Source organism: Panicum virgatum, chromosome 1K, assembly GCF_016808335.1.
Source record: "Panicum virgatum strain AP13 chromosome 1K, P.virgatum_v5, whole genome shotgun sequence".
NCBI classification, from domain to species: Eukaryota; Viridiplantae; Streptophyta; class Magnoliopsida; order Poales; family Poaceae; genus Panicum; species Panicum virgatum.
Window position 1 is genome coordinate 16,952,646 of NC_053136.1, and position 16,492 is coordinate 16,969,137.

The window sequence follows — 16,492 nt, forward strand, 5'->3', positions numbered from 1 at the left end:
ACACACACCCACCCCCTCTCCATACTCACCTCTCTTGCTTATCTTGCGTACTCTTTAGGCTTAGTGGAGTTTAGGAGAAGCCTAGGAGTCATCGAGTTGCCGGAGTTGCTCGAGAGTTCTGGTATGGGTTCATCTCTAGCTCTCTCTTATAATATTCGGTTGTTTGTAATAGAATTAGACTATGGTTACCGATATCTGCTCGAAGTATGTTTTGAGTTATCAGATATATGCTTCTTGATCTGGTTGCGTTATTGTTTAATGCTTGCATTGCATGATCGCCCTGTGCTTGTGATGGTTAATATATCGGCCTTAGAACTCTATCAACTGCTCCAGTATTCGTATGTTTGCTATAGTGTGATGTCAGTCCATCCGGAGGGTGGGGGCTCCGCGCGGGACACTAGAGTATCACTTACTTGTGCAGACATGGTGTCTAGATTAGCTAAGAGTTGCTGGATGTCAACTATACCCACGGTTTGTAGAGGTAGCCGGTAGGTGGTGACAGCCCTGTTCGAGCCCTAGTAATCTTCCACATTCGGTACGGGGGGTAGGAGGTGCATAAAGCCGCCAGGGTGTATGGGCTTCTCTCATTACTTCGATAGCGGTCTTCCTATTGTGTAGTTTAATCTCTGACGATCTAACCATAAGATGGCATAGATATAGCTAGCCTAGAATAGTTGACTCGAGCTCTAATTTCTACCTTGCTCCTGGCCTAAAGCATCTTTTCCTTTCTTTTAGTTATTTATCTAGAGGGTAGTTTGTGTGTGTGTCACACTACCTTCTACCATGTTTTCTATCTTACCCCTGTTTATGCAAGAGAATATCCAATCTAGATAAAGTTCATCAACTAGTCTATATCTCTTCAGTCACCGCCTTCCCTGCGGAAATATAAATGACACCCCGGTATACTCCCGGGTAAAATGCTATAGCGGTATTTCATGCGCTTGCGGATTTATTTGTGGTTCATGAAATACCTGCCACCCCAATTGGCGTCTGCGGGTGTCATCGCTGTTTTCCCTGTGGTGACGCTGGTAGGCGCCAACAAGCATTTTTAGCGCCGTTGCCGGGGAAGGCATAGATTGAACTATATAGACAAAGTTATGAACAAAATTGAAATTAGTATTCGCTTGCTAAACAAGCTAACTTGGATTTGTTTTTTTGTCTTTGTTGATATGAAAACAGGGTAGTATATGACCGGTTTCGACTTGCCGCAAAACTTTCATTCCGATCCAGAGTCACTTCTGAGAAGGACTCGAGCTCGTCTCGTATCACCTCAGAGACCATTCTCAGTAGTCGAACCAGTCATCGCATCGTCATCAGCTTCTCAAGCTATGGCCCTAGAAGACACTCTGTTATTACTCTGCTCCGTCTGCTAACCAGATCCCTACCGGGCCCGAGGTTAACACCGGAGGGGAAAATTTCGAGATCAAGACGGGTCTCATTATGATGGTGCAGGATAGCCCTTTCTATGGCAAGGCCAATGAGGATGCCAGCGCTCATCTCCAGCAGTTCCTGGAGCTCTGCAGTACTTTTGTTATCAAGGGTGTATCGCAAGATGCAATCCGGCTCCGTCTGTTTCCGTTCTCTCTCTTAGGGAGAGCGAAACAATGGTTTTATGCTAACAAGTCTGCTGTGGACACTTGGGGCAAGTATGTCGAGGCGTTCCTTACGAAATTCTTCCCGACGGGCAAAACCAATGCTCTTCGTGGACGGATTTCGATCTTCCAGCAGGCAACAAATGAGTCAATTCCCAGAACTTGGGAGAGACTTCAGGAGTACATTCTAGCGTGTCCGCACCACGCAATGGACAATTGGCTCATTCTTCAGAACTTCTACAACGGGTTGAGGCAATCATCCCGTGATCATGATGATGCCGCTGCGGGTGGAGCTTTCTTCTTGCCGACCATTGAAAGAGCTACATCATTAATCGAGAAGATGGTGTCCAACCAAGGTTGGAGCGATGATCGCCTCCAACCACGACAGCGAGGCATGCACTCCGTCAAGGAGGCCGACATGCTCGCTATGAAGATTCATCTCCTCCTCAAGAAATTCAAGGATTATTTCCAAGATAAGGCTCAAATGTAAACACTTCAAGCCTTGAAAACTCGCATGACGTGCGAGGTCTGCAGGAATGTTGGACATTCGGGAGATAATTGCCCGAAAATCCAAGAAGAAGCGTTATATCTCAATGGTAATAACAATGGGTTTAGTAAACAAGGAATTCAGGGGTGGAATCAACCACGCCCATATTATTAAGGAGGTAATGGAAATTGAAATTCTTTCAATCCTAACCAACCTACCTTGAGAGATCTTGCCTACGGCCAAACGAAGATCAATGAGTCCCTTCAGAAGAAGTTGGCTGCTGCAAACAAATCAATGGAGACCATCCATACCAAGATTGACGGATTCCCCACTGCTATCAAGAACCAGCTGAGTTTCAACAAGATGCCCGAAACTCAATTGGCTCAGCTAGCTGCTGCCACGCCTGCTGCTGAACTAGGGAAGATTATGGGGCAACCCGAATCAACTCTAGAGAGCGTCAATGTCATAAATGCTATTTGAAAGGAACCACTTAGTAGGACACCCCTCAGCTACATAGAGAAGCTTACACGCCCCAGAAGAGGTGCGTGGGGTGAACTGGCAGCTACAGTACGAGAAGATCCTAGAACCCCAGTGATCAATTGCTCAATTTTCGATTGTGAATTTGATCACGCTCTATGTGACCTTGGAGCCAGCGTCAACATCATGCCCAGGGTAACATTTGAAAAATTAGGCTATCCATCAATTTCCCCTACTACTATGTGTGTTCAGCTGGCGGATTTCACTGTGAGATATCCCGAAGGAGTTGTGGAAAATCTTATGGTAAAAGTCAAGAATACCTACATATTAGTGGACTTCGTAGTCCTCGATATGGAAGGAGATCTTGGGATCCCGCTCATACTTGGGAGCCCATTCCTCAAGGATACAAACACCAGAATTGATGTAGGGACAGGAAGAATCATCCTCCACATCATGGGAAAGACCATGAAGTTCAAGTTTCAAAACAAGAGGGACGTATTTCTGATTCATGAGGAGATAGTGAGAAACAGGGGTTATGGGCAGAACCCGGTTGGGATGATCAAGATTGTCACTCCCCCTCCAAGCCAGCCTGGGAGGATTGGGAGATTCATACTCCCCCAACCGAGCCAGTGGAAGACGACCAGAAGACCCCCGATTTCATCGCCAACACAGTATGAGAAGATCTGGAGATCGTCTATCCTACACCCGAGGATCCTATTCCTGCACCGTCTACGCCACCAAAGAAGAATAAGAAAATATGGCGCAAGAAGAACAAGATGTCATCGACCGCTACTACTTCTCCAGGTACGGACGAAACGACCTCAACCTGATCAGGTATGGAGAAAGGTCCTGTTTTTCGGATCCTAAACCAAGAGCTAGCTTGGGGGAGGTTCCCTCCCCTAAGTCAACTATATCCTTTATTTGCTTTTTGAATAAAATTTGATAAAAACTTTCAAAACAAAAATAAATATTTACTGCTTTATTTCCCTTTCCATCATGCGCGGTAAGAATGTTTTAACTTCTTATGAAAGTTGAAAGAATGAGTTTTGCTTTGCTCTACCATGTCTGTTGTGTTTAGTTTGGCAATAAGAGTTCTCTTGAGTTTAAGTCTGTTGGTCATTAAAATACCTTACCAATGAACCGGAATGTTCCGTGGGTTGCATATGCTTGATCCAAGTCTAAGTTGTTGTGAGTATAGATATGGTAAATAAAGTTGTGCAAGTTTGTTCTAGTGATGCCCGAAATCTAAAGTTGTTTTCGAAAATCTAAAAAGGCAAGTTCCCTAGTGATAAGCAAAGTCATACCAGAGCCATTTGTTACAGTCCATGAAAAATCTTAAACATATGCTGCTTAATGTTCTATTGAGTTTTGTCAAATTGTGTGACCCTAGTGAGATACTTTTCATGCTTTCTCGATCATAAGAACGTACACGTCCCATCCATTTGCGATATTCCTACGTTGGGAATTGAGCACCATCATCCATCCATTTTCCATCAATAAATGCTCCATGTCTTGGTAATCTCTCTCGTAGAACATCCCTGAAATAAAATAAAGTCAGATTATGGTTGCTCCAAAAAGAGAAAAGATGGCATGCCGAAGAAGCATGACTGAAAAAAAGAGAGAAAAGAGAGAGAAAGGGGTAGCCATGTCTCAAAAAAAAGAAGAAGAAAGGGATGTTTCAAGAGAGAGAACCAATGCCTTAAGGAGTATGTCGCATCCATCCATCCATCCATCCACCCATCCACTTATACACTTGCACCTTTTGATCGAGATTGCATGAATTGTTTCTCCATGGATCCTCTCTTTGACTTTACAATATATGAAATGCAAGTATGCCCTGTTCTTATCCTACCTCGAGCTCCACAAAGGCTTTTTAGCAATAGGAAAGACCGAAAGCAGATACTGCCCTGGTGAGAATAATAAAAGTTGAGTGCTTCGAGAGAATCATTCTGGGCACTTTGCCATGTTTTCAAAAAAATCTTTCAAAAAGTATCGCCAGATGGATTGCAGATCTATGAACAAGTAAGTAATACTCTATGCACCCTTCTAACTCTCAACATCCCAAGACAAGGAGACAGCTAAGAAGCCCCATGAAGGAGTAAGGTAATTGTGCAAATGTATGATAGCCAACTTATTTAAGCTTATAGATGAACGTCTCTGCTTTAGACTATGACATGATAGGTAAGGAATTAGTCAAAGTGATTTTCTGATCAACAACCTGATTTGTCCTACTTTGCTCGGGACAAGCAAATGACTGTTTGGGGGATCTTGTTGATGCTCACTAACGACCATTTTCAGGCGTCAACTTGATCAGAAAATTATGAGAGTTTGCATTTCTTACACGCATCTTTATCCAATAAAGTTCCTAAACCACACTTCACCTTCTAGAAAATGCAAGTTGTGTTTTTGAGCTAATATACAGGTTGCAAGCACACTTTGGCCCGACATAAAATCACAGAAAATATCAGAGCATCGATTCAGGCTCAACTGGACCAAGTGTAGCCCAAGAACCGAAGCAAACCCAGTTAAGACAAGGCAACCCACGATGTTTAGACAAGGCCAGGCCCAGACAAGCCCAACCCCGGGCAGTTGGGGACGGTGGGCGCCACCAGCAGGCCGGCCGACCACCCTGGTCGGCCGACTGGCCCGTGGGTCCCACCGCCTTAAACCTGCCATGTGGCGATGTCTCATAGGCTCCCAATGGCGGTTCACTGAGGATTGTCAGCTTCTCACCCGTGGCTCCCTGCTATAAATACAGGGGGTAGAGATTAGAATACACGCACGCGCACACACACACACACACACACACCTCTCCACACTCACCTCTCTTGCTCATCTTGCATAGTCTTTAGGCTTAGTGGAGTTTAGGAGAAGTCTAGGAGTCATCGAGTCGCCGGAGTTGCTCGAAAGTTCTGGTATGAGTTCATCTCTAGCTCTCTCTTGTAATATTCAGTTATTTGTAATAGAATTAGACTATGGTTACCAATATCTGCTCGAAGTATGTTCTGAGTTATCGGATATATGCTTCTTGATCTGGTTGCGTTATTGTTCAATACTTGCATTGCATGATCGCCCTGTGCTTGCGATGGTTAACATATCGGCCTTAAAACTCTATCAACTGCTCCAGTATTCGTATGTTTGCTCTAGTGTGATGTCTGTCCATCCGGAGGGTGGGGGCTCCGCGCAAGACACTAGAGTATCGCTTACTAGTGTAGACATGGTGTCTAGATTAGCTAAGAGTTGCTGGATGTCAACTATACCCACGGTTTGTAGAGGTAGCCGGCAGGTGGTGACAGCCCTATTCGAGCCCAAGTAATCCTCCACGTTCGGTATGGGGGTAGGAGGTGCATAAAGCCGCCAGGGTGTACGGACTTCTCTCGTTACTTTAATAGCGGTCTCTCTATTGTGTAGTTTAATCTCTGACGATCTAACCATAAGATGGCATAGATATAGCTAGCCTAGCACAGTTGACTCGAGCTCCAACTTCTATCTTGCTCCCGGCCTAAAGCATATTTTCCTTTCTTTTAGTTATTTATCTAGAGGGTAGTTTGTGTGTGTGTCACACTATCTCCTACCATGTTATCTATCTTACCCCTGTTTATGCAAGAGAATATCCAATCTAGATAAAGTTCATCAACTAGTCTATATCTCTTCATTCACCGCCTTCCCTGCGGAAATATAAATGACACCCCGGTATACTCCTGGGTAAAATGCTACAGCGGTATTCTGTGCGCTGGCGGATTTTTTCGTGGTTCATGAACTACCTACCACCCCAATTGGCGTCTGCGGGCGTCATCGCTGTTTTTCCGGTGGTGACGCTGGTAGGCGCCAACAGTCAGCCGAACCATGGTCGGCACAACCGACCTTCCCCTTTGACGTGGCGCTTCCCTATTGGTCATAAATGTCGGTTCCAAGGTGCAAAAGTTGAGTTCCCGGCCATGCTAACCATTGCTCCCACTTATAAATATGAGGAGAGGGGCTCAAATGGAGACACACCACAAGTTCATTTTTTACTTTCTTTTGTAATTCTTGGATACTTGTAATAGACATATCTTATAGTTATTTATATTTGCATGGCTTATACTCTATGGTGTCAGACATGTATTTCATGACTAGTTTTGTATCCGTACTTTATACCTTGTATGATTCTACATATAATTCTAGAGCCATGGTACCTGTTCTAGTATTCGAATGTTTTCTCTAGTATGATGTCTGTCCATTCGGAGAGTGGAGACTCCACACGGGTTAGTAAAGTATCGCTTATTAATGTAGACATGGTGTTTGAGTTAATTAAGTGTTGCTGGATGTCACTCTTTATTCCCACGGTTAGTAGAGGATGCCAACAAGTGGTGACAACCCTATTTGTGCCGCCGAATTCCTCCACATTCGATCAGGGGGTATGAGGTCCATAAAGTATCGTAATGATCTGGACAAATTTTTCTATACAACATAAGCGGTCTCCCGGTAGTACCTGGTACGAATTTTTGAATGTCAACTTACAAAATAGCAGACTAAACCATTCAGCGCTTGATCCTCTAAAATAGCTAATATTGGGCTAAATGGAGCTACAGCTGCTAATAGCAGCTAAATTGGACATGGAAGCAAATAGCAGCACTCTTCTCAACACTGTTAGTCTAAATGGTCGTTTAGGTGTTTTAATGGTAAACAAAGGTTAGATATGTCGTTTATGCGCTAAACAGTAAATTCAATTGGACCGTTTAAACCATTTATAACCTTCTAAATTTAGCTAGCTAAACATGATTAAATGAGCTAAACAGTCATATAATTTACTATTTATGGTCAATAATAAGATTACAACGGCTAACTTTGGCATTAAACTAATTAATATTGTAAGTATAGGAGGTTGAATGAGATTTAATTCTCTCCCAAAAAAATATTTAGTAGAAGTTATTTTTTGAATGCATAAATGTGTATAATTTCAAGCATATTTAAATTTTACATACATGAATATGTATATTTTTTAGTTGTTGTACCAAACCGTTCAGGACGTTTAACTCCATTTAAACACTATCTAAATGGTCTAAACGCTAAACAAAAGGTGACATACTGTTTACCATTTAGCATTTAGGATAACACCACTTCTCAATTAGCTATAGCGGGAAATAGCGGAGGCTATATATAGTTGGCTATTTTGTACATTGCTGAACAGGTCTCACTCGCTGGATGTGCCGCACGCAATCACCAACACAAGGATATAAATGGTACGGATATTTTCCGACCGACCGAAGGGGGTCGGATAGTGATTCGGATATTATTTTCGATATCTAGGCATTTTTTCGGATATCGGATACTTCATTCAGATATCGGATTCGAATATGAGAAGGGTAATATCCATAAGATATCGGATATCCAGTCGGATAATCCGGACAGTCGAATTGGATACTAGATTGGGATAGTTGTATTTATACCAAATATATATAGATATACATCAATAAAAATCTGATTTAATCTCTAAAAATTTATAACTATTTCATTTCAAATCAGAAAAATATAACATTAGCACCAATTTTTTTCTAAAAATATGATCTATCTATTGGTACTTAATTGGATTAATAAAAAAATTTATTTAGTCTCTAAAATTCTATAACTAATTCATTTCAAATAAGAAAAATATAAAATTAGCAGCAATTTTTTCTAAAATTATAATCTATCTAGTGGTATCTATTGGAGTTGAACCTTATGTATTCCTAGTATAGTTCGAGAACTAAACTCGAACTCTAACAATATTTAGACTTGTTCCATTTTAATATAAACTCAAACTCTAGGAATAATTTGATTGCTCCTTATATCTACGCATGTAATAATTTAGAATGTTAATATTGTGTAGTGCAGTGACCAAAATGGTATGTCATCTATATTTAATTTAGTTAATCAAGTACGATTTAGTTTGAATGGCCTCGAATCGATACGAGTGCTTGTCCAGTATCATTAATGTAATAAGTTATAATGTTGTTAATTGAGTGTCTCCAATCTAAGCTGTGTAGCAAGTTCGAATGTCATGTAATCAAATCTCTCTTATCTATATCATATTACAAATATTATGTAAGTGTTAATTTGCTTCGTTAAACATAATCTAGTTCAGATTTGGACTCATATGGCGTTCGATGTGATATGAATAAATTTCACTTGATATCTGAAGAAATATCCGTGTTTGATGTTATCCGCATCTGGTTTGCTATATCTATTCAAATTCGTAACCGAAGTATGGTTTTAAATAGCGGGCTATAGCCTTTTTAGAAGGTTCCCACTATGCTATTTGTATTTGTGTCGCTATAGCAGTTATGGACGCTAAGCTGGGCTATAGCTGCGCTAAATGGCATAGCTTTAGCGCCGCTATAGCCTTTTTTCTTATCTCAGTGGTGCTCCTTTAGCCTTTTGGACAAATGAATATTTGATTGTGTGGATTTTATTGTATTTTCAACTTAAGTAATGTTCCCGTAACCCTAGAAATATATTTATATTTATAAAATTCGCTAATTACTATGTTTTGTGCATCTATTACTTGTATTTTTCATGGTTTAGTAGTAAACCGCTATTTGCCATAGCACCTATAGCTTCCGCTATAGCCTCTTAGCCTTGGAAAAAATACACCGCTATTTGTGATATCCTGCTATTTAAAACCATGAACCAAAGCAATCCGCATTCGATTCATATTTGTATCCGAGTCTATCCGTGTTCGTATCCGAATTTGATAGAAAATGTGAAAACAAATACAATATCAGTGATACCCTTCCGTATCTGATCCGTTTACATCCCTAACCAGCACCAAATGGGCTAGATGCACACACACTGTATATCGCAAACTACGTACTTAGGAGTTATAAAACCACCTCCACATCATGGAAGCATCTATCGAAACACGCCATTTAATTATCCCAATTGGCAAGCTCACATCCATCAAGCTAAAGCATGCATTAACAATATCATTGAGTTCATCTAGCTACAAGAACAAAAAATCATTTTAGTGTCCATGTGGGACGGTCGTGTCTTCTCCTTCCAGGTGACACAAGGGTGTTGGTATTTCTTAATGTTCATGAATAAATGCGCAAGCTCACGGATATACCATTGTATCATTTTACCCGTAGAGTATTCAGGGTATTGTAATTTTTCAGGAAACAGAGGTGTAACGGTCTTCTAGCTAGTTTTCCCCAGAGAACAAGAGATACATTGTCCTAGGTACTATGATTTGTCTAAGGAAAAGGATCAAAGAAAGATAACTCAGCTACTATTCATTATTTACTTTTGGCACCGGCCTGACCCTAGTCTACCAATGACCTTTGGCTATTAGCTCTTCTTGGACCCAGAATGTGAGGGAGTTCACAAGACACGCAGAAACGTGACAGACGGACAAAGCTGTCCCCACCAGCCGCCTACCCTGCAACATCATGGGGGCTCGCAGTGAACAAAGGCTATTTAGGGTCTTAGACACCATGTCTACATCATCGACCACTACTCTAGCATCATACAGGGTTTACCCATCTTTATCAGGGATCCTCTACTAGAGTATCCACTACAAGAATAGATGATGAATTCACAAACAAATAATAATAAAAGAACAAACTTACCAAAAACTTTACCACTGTAGATAAATTCGGATACTTACTCAAACAATTCGTATCCAACGAGGTACCAGCCAAAGAAGGTTGCCGACAAACCCGGCACTCCTCCATAGTTCTCCTTCCCCAGTGAACAAAGGTTATTTAGGGTCTTAGACACCATGTCTATATCATCGACCACTACTCTAGCATCATACAGGGTTTACCCATGTTTATCAAGGATCCTCTACTAGAGTATCCACTACAAGAACGGATGATGAATCCACAAACAAATAATAATAAAAGAACAAACTTAGCAAAAACTTTACCACTATAGATAAATTCAGATACTTACTCAAATGATTCGTATCCAACGAGGTACCAGCCAAAGAAGGTTGCTGACAAACCCGGCACTCCTCCATAGTTCTCCTTCCCCACTCCCTATCCTAATTAATCCTATAAGTAGGCTCAAGGTGAAGTCCCTCTACATCTCTTCTTCTTCACTTGTATCTTAGTGTGGGTTGAGAGGGGCTCCCCTCCTCCTTATATAGTTGCTAGAGGTCGGTTCTGGCAGGAATTAAGTATGGAAACCTTATGAACCGCTTTGGGGGATACACGGGGGATCTTCCCGCAAAAACTGAGTGAGACGGGAGGCCATACAGGTTCGAGTGAGCCTAGGGGTCGACCGACCCTTGGGTGCCTCTTTTTCGACTGGGACACTGCTAGGTGGGTCCCCAAGTGGGTACATGGTGGTTGGCGATAAGTTTAGGCAGTTTCCTCATGCTTGTGAGCACCTGAGTCCGTGTGCTAGCCTCTGATTGGTCGAAGTTGTGTTTCTTGGCCTCTTGGATTGATTTGCTTGGGGATGTGGGCCCTCCTATCCTCATGCTCTTACCGAATACTCTAAAGTGTACTTTTTCGTTTGTTTGAGCACGATGTTCCCCAGTATGCGGCCTCCTATAAATAGTTATTCACTAAAACTTGTGGAAATGGTTATAATTAAACTCCTATCTCTAGTTTGGTGTTTGTTTGTCAATGTTCTTTACATGAATTGATTGTTAGATTTGGTAAGGACCGTCAACAAAGGGTGAATCCCTGACCATTATAAACCACTCCTTGATGGCAATCACCATATGTAGCTTGCCAATGACACCCACTCTCTCTCTCTCTCTCTCACCCACCTCATTTTCACTCGCCACCTCTCTCTAGATTCAAATTCAATCATTTATCATTTAAATAGCTTGGTAGCAACTGGAACTAAAACTTTAGTCCCATCACATAAGATGTTTGGACCAATTAGGTGTATTAAATATAGACTAATTATAGAACTAATTGTATAAATGAAGGCTAATTCATGACACGAATCTGTTAAGGCTAATTAATTCATCATTAGCACATATTTACTGTAGCACAATACAGTTAAATCATGGACTAATTGGATTCGTCTTGTGAAATAGCCACTGTTTATGCAATTAATTTTGTAATACTTCAAACTGGTGTCCAAACCTATGTGATGGAACTAAAGTTTAGTCCTAGGGATCCAAACGGCACCTAACACATATAGAGCAAGATCTAGCATCGACATCAACAACAGATCTACAAAAGTGATTTGGCAATGGTTAACATCATATGAGATTTACACAACAATGATGACGAGGAGGACCCTTGAGAAGCGAGGAATTTTGATGACACCAGCTTTCCCATCTCGATGTGATGGAGAACCAGATAGTTTCCTGTTATTTCCTTTCGAAAAAGTATCCTGATGTGGTTGTAATAACTCTCTTTACCCGTAGAAGGCTCTGGGATTAGCTTGGGGTTCTGCTGCCCTGCGCTGTTACCCCCGGGTGCTGACAGACCAGCTGCAGGTTGCATGAGGGTGAGTGTGACTGTCGTGCTGAGTACTCTTGTAATTTCGTTGCGTTCTGAAACCTCCCATGGGGACTAACAGAGATTGGGTGTCACGTTCTGAAACCTCCCATGGGACTAACAGACTCCCTGTTCCATCACCTCTGTTTTACGCAGATTAAGTGGCCATCGACCACATTGTGTGATAAGCTCTATCTTTACATAGGGATTAGAAGTCTACATACATGGCAGCACCTGGCATTGTTCTTACCTGACACTCTGACAGAGTAACACTAGAACTACAGAGTCAGACATAAACGAAGTCGAAAACCAACAATTGTGTTGCATTTTGGACACAAGGGGTAGGGGATGCCCCTTGGTTGCCGAGAGAGAATGAAGTGAGACCTAGCGGCGCCATTCTTCCAGGGTCGGTGTCTCCACTCCGATGTTCTTCATGTCCCTGATATTTGCTGGGTAACATAAAAATAGATGCATTTCAGTCGCAGGGAATCCCAAGGAACAGATTGTATAGATTGAAAATCGTAATGGTACAAACTTTGTCAACTGTTAGATGTTGCTCTGCAGTCAATATCAAGAATAGGGTAATTTTTCCTAAGACAAGAATGTTTTGCCAGAGTTTTAACCTGTTTAATAGAAAAATTCATGTTTAGGAAAGAGTAAAATGCACCTACGGTCATTAAACCTTCACATGGTGTGTTGTGTCATCTAGATCCCTATACAATTAACATGCAAAATAGGTCCACATATATGTTGAGAGTGTGATTCAGGTTCAACACATCTTAATAAGCAAGTAATTACGTAAATGGCATTTTTGCATTGAGCTCGACATGCTGCCATGCTCTAAAATATGCTCATGACTGTTATCTATACGGCACTTGTTTGTAAACCAGGATAAAGCTGAAGTAAATTCCAACATTCTTGAATTTGAAATTGTGACGATACATGAATGAACATATAAAGGTCCAATGATCTGCCATCTTGCAATTTGAGAAACAACTGTAGTGAAAATTTAGTGAATGTACGTACTCTTTATCTAGTGCATAAAAGTTTGAAGTTGGACTCAGAACACAAGATGTAACCACACTTTGACACAGAGTATGTGCATGTTCTAAATCTCATTACTGCAGTCGCACCATGTGCATTGATCCACTTCCCAATATCATAACTTAAATACCTACCCGACCACAGAGGATCAAATAAGAACATTGATAACATAATACTTCTAAAATTATATTTCATAACATGGAAAATCTAGAATGCAAGCTTTTCCATTTTAATGTGAAATAAATATATCCAACACTATTGCCATCCTAAGCACATTAAATTGCCAGAAGAGCAGAAATATTGTTTTTGATGTATAAACAAATATAGAAGGGGATTTATGGAACATGAGTACTCACACAAATGGATTTCTGGCCTTGCAGCAGCTGTTGCATCAATAAGAACTGTTACTTTCTCGTAGTCCAGTGCTACAGCATCAAAGACAGTCTGCCGGATGCAATTTGGTGTTTGAACTCCTGAAGATGAACACATAGACATGCATAAGTAACATAATCTTGTACTTAGATATTGAGGTCTCTCTTAAGCAGAAATGGAAGGATCCAAGTTTTTTATTGATTTTTTTTCTTTTGGTGAAGGTTTCAATATAGTGGAAAAGAGAAGATTTTTCATATCCATTCTGAGATATAAGAATAAATGGATATTCCCATTGTGTGTCTATGTCAACTAGAAATATGTGGCCTTTCAAAAGGAAAACTAGAAACATGTGGCCTTTCAAAAGAAAAACTACAAACATGTGAAAAGCGAAAATTCCAGAGGTAGAAAGGAGTACTGCAATCAGATAACAAAAAGCGTCCAACATTACAGAAATAGATTATCAAGGTGACAAAAGGATAACCAATTGTCATATCAGAAGTTCAGAACCTACCAACAATAACCAAGTTCTTTATTCCAGCAGTTTTGAGGACAGAATCAAGGTGTGTCGCAAAGAAAGCACTGAACCTTGTCTTCACCAACTTATACTCCCCCTCCTTGATAACAAGCCCATCAGCCAGCTCTGCACCTTTCAAACCTTTCACGGTTGGACCCTTCCCCCGAGAATAGTGGTGCCTGCGGAAAAGTTCAACATCCCTTCCAGAAGGGTCATGCTCTCTGACGACCTACATTGCAGTTTGCCATAAATCAATGTCTTAGCAGAGAACAGTAATAGGGCATGACAGATCTATCACAGTACTTTCTGAATAAAATAGCTTTGTGTAAAAAGGAGACAACTGTAGGATATGAGCAGATGTTAGAATGCAACATCTTCTAACAAATATGTAGAAACCATTTTAAGCAGAGTTCATGCACACCAACACATTCTACTAATGTAAATGGATAAATATCAGAAGCACCAAAGTAGAAGATGACGGCTACATATATTTATATACAGGTTCCTGGGAAAGTGGCAGAAACTGGAAATATATACTAGACAGATTATTTGTTTTGTTGTTTTCTAGACAACTTTAATAGCATCATACCGGTCCAGACATTTATGAGCAAACCACAATTGTGCTCTCTCTGAATGAAATAATGTAGGTCTACCACCTAATCAAGAACTTTAAGCATATTGCCCTGCATGGTTCATGCAACTTGGTTCTAAAATAAAACTATCAATTTTATAATTTTCTTTTACACAAAAAATCTGATTCTCATTATCCCTGTAGGAAAGGGAACACAAAAGGGAACTGTTTCAAATTCAGAGTTAACTAGAGCAGACACAATGGGAAATCCCTAGAACCATTACACTTGTCCACGATCCAATGCTAACAAATGTAGATGCTTGAGACCCAAATAATCCCAATGACCGCTATCATCAGTAAAAAAAAAGTTGACAGGTGCATATTTTTACTATTTAGGAAGGAAGAATGGTCAAACTAAACAAGGTTCAGAATGAAGAAGACCTTAGCCATCAGTTCTATATAAACTTTTTAGGTGTGCACACGGAAGTGTCAACCTACTAGGGGGACACACAAAAGGGAACAAGACCTAAAAGGTAACTAGTGGTATTAATTATTAGCCAAATAAGTCCTAGAAGAAAGATGAAAGCAAAAGGGCACTGTTATGAATTGATAGTCAATCAGAGGAGACACGATGAGAAATCCCCCCCCCCCCCCACACACACACACACACACAAACCAATGTTGAGTTGCAGCAGATGTTATGTTACAGACCCAAATACTACGCAGCACTGCTATGAGCCTATGACTAAGGAAGTTGAGGACTTCCATCTGCAGTTACACAGGACAGGATGGTCAAACCATGTGAGCAGGTTCAGATAGGAACAAGACCTTGGTCAGTGATCCTAGAATTGTTCAGAGTAGCTTTTCAAAAAAAAAAAATGTCCAGAGTGCCCACGTGCATATATCAATGAAATCAGAAATATCAGCCTGTTAGGGGCACACATTGCATTGAAAGAAGATAATCTCTAGGAGCAAGCTATATTATTGTGTCTCTGAACGTGCTAATTCCTGTTCCTTGCACGGCAAAAGCACAAATAAATAAATAAATAATAACTTAGTTAACCGAAAGGAACGATCGAAATAGGAACCTAGCATCGCGCCAGGAACGAACTTACAACGCAACGCCACAAAAGATTCCTCTTTAATTGGACCGAAAAATCAGTACGGCTAAGTGCATTGAACCAGTAAATTGGATGTTCGCTCTCGTACTACACCAAGAAATTGAGCAGAAATCACACCAGGGCACGCGGAATTAGTAATGGCGAAACTGACCCAGACGAGGAAGATGCCGCGCTCCCTCGCGACGGCCACGGCCTCGGCGACGGCGGGGACGACGGCCTCGCCGCCGGCCACCAGCATGGGGCTGCGCATCCCCGGGTCCACGTAGTCCTTCTGAACGAAAACGAAGCCACAAACCACGAAGCCGTGAGAAACAACTCAAAATCAAGAATCGCAAACTTTTCCTTGAAAACGAAGTCCCCCCCTCAAAAGGACCTGCATGTCGATGACGAGCATGGCCGTCTCGCTCCACTTGGCTGCGGCCGCCGCCATGGGCCGCCGCGATTTGGGGGTGCCGGTCGGGATCCTTGGGCCGGAGAAGAGGCGCTTCTTGAGGTAGTGGAGGAGGAACTTGTCGAGCGAGAGGAGCAGCACCAGCAGGTACGACAGCAGCGCCAGATGTGATGGCATAAATCGCCAGGGAAAAAGAAGGCAAAAGAAAACAAGAAACGAAACGGATTCGATGCGACAGGGGATGCCGATGGCGCGGTGAGAATTTTTTTTTCTTTTTTAATGCCGCGGCGTCTGGAAGGCGCGCCCCTGTTTGCCTGTTTGATCAGGAGAAAATGGATTTGGGGTTTTGGTGGGAGGACGGTCTATGGTGTACGCGAATGGGGCCTAAATTGGAGGTGTTTGAGCGGAAAGAAATGATGGAATTGATGGTGGAGTGAATGAATTTGTTGGGGTTTGGTTGGAAGAGTTGGTACTTGTACCAACATAGCCATATTGGTTGTG

At 41.6% G+C, this 16,492-nt stretch overlaps 1 protein-coding gene and 1 long non-coding RNA gene across 2 annotated transcripts; both read right to left on the minus strand.

Moving 5' to 3' along the window:
* Positions 1 to 3,822: 3,822 nt before the first annotated feature.
* LOC120697741 lies at positions 3,823 to 10,717 on the minus strand. The gene is made up of 2 exons (XR_005684592.1): positions 10,468 to 10,717; positions 3,823 to 4,094 (listed from the first exon to the last, which is right to left on the minus strand). It is a non-coding gene; the product is annotated as an uncharacterized LOC120697741 (long non-coding RNA).
* A 988-nt stretch (positions 10,718 to 11,705) lies between these two features.
* On the minus strand, positions 11,706 to 16,403 carry LOC120697760 (probable inactive nicotinamidase At3g16190). Its single transcript, XM_039981084.1, has 5 exons — positions 15,974 to 16,403; positions 15,752 to 15,871; positions 13,906 to 14,137; positions 13,379 to 13,495; positions 11,706 to 12,427 (listed from the first exon to the last, which is right to left on the minus strand). Exons 1-5 carry the CDS (start codon positions 16,166 to 16,168, stop codon positions 12,363 to 12,365), a joined length of 729 nt encoding a protein of 242 aa, XP_039837018.1. The 5' UTR covers positions 16,169 to 16,403; the 3' UTR covers positions 11,706 to 12,362.
* Between the last annotated feature and the right edge of the window lie 89 nt (positions 16,404 to 16,492).

What these genes read in the sequence shown, in the direction of transcription:
- LOC120697760 (XM_039981084.1), bottom strand. Translation starts at nt 16,168, where the DNA reads ATGCCATCACATCTGGCGCTGCTGTCGTACCTGCTGGTGCTGCTCCTC. An exon ending in AAAGAACTTGGTTATTGTTG is followed by an intron (nt 13,496 to 13,905) that starts GTAGGTTCTGAA and finishes GTTCATCTTCAG; the next exon opens with GAGTTCAAACACCAAATTGC. An exon ending in AAGGCCAGAAATCCATTTGT is followed by an intron (nt 12,428 to 13,378) that starts GTGAGTACTCAT and finishes TATGTTACCCAG; the next exon opens with CAAATATCAGGGACATGAAG.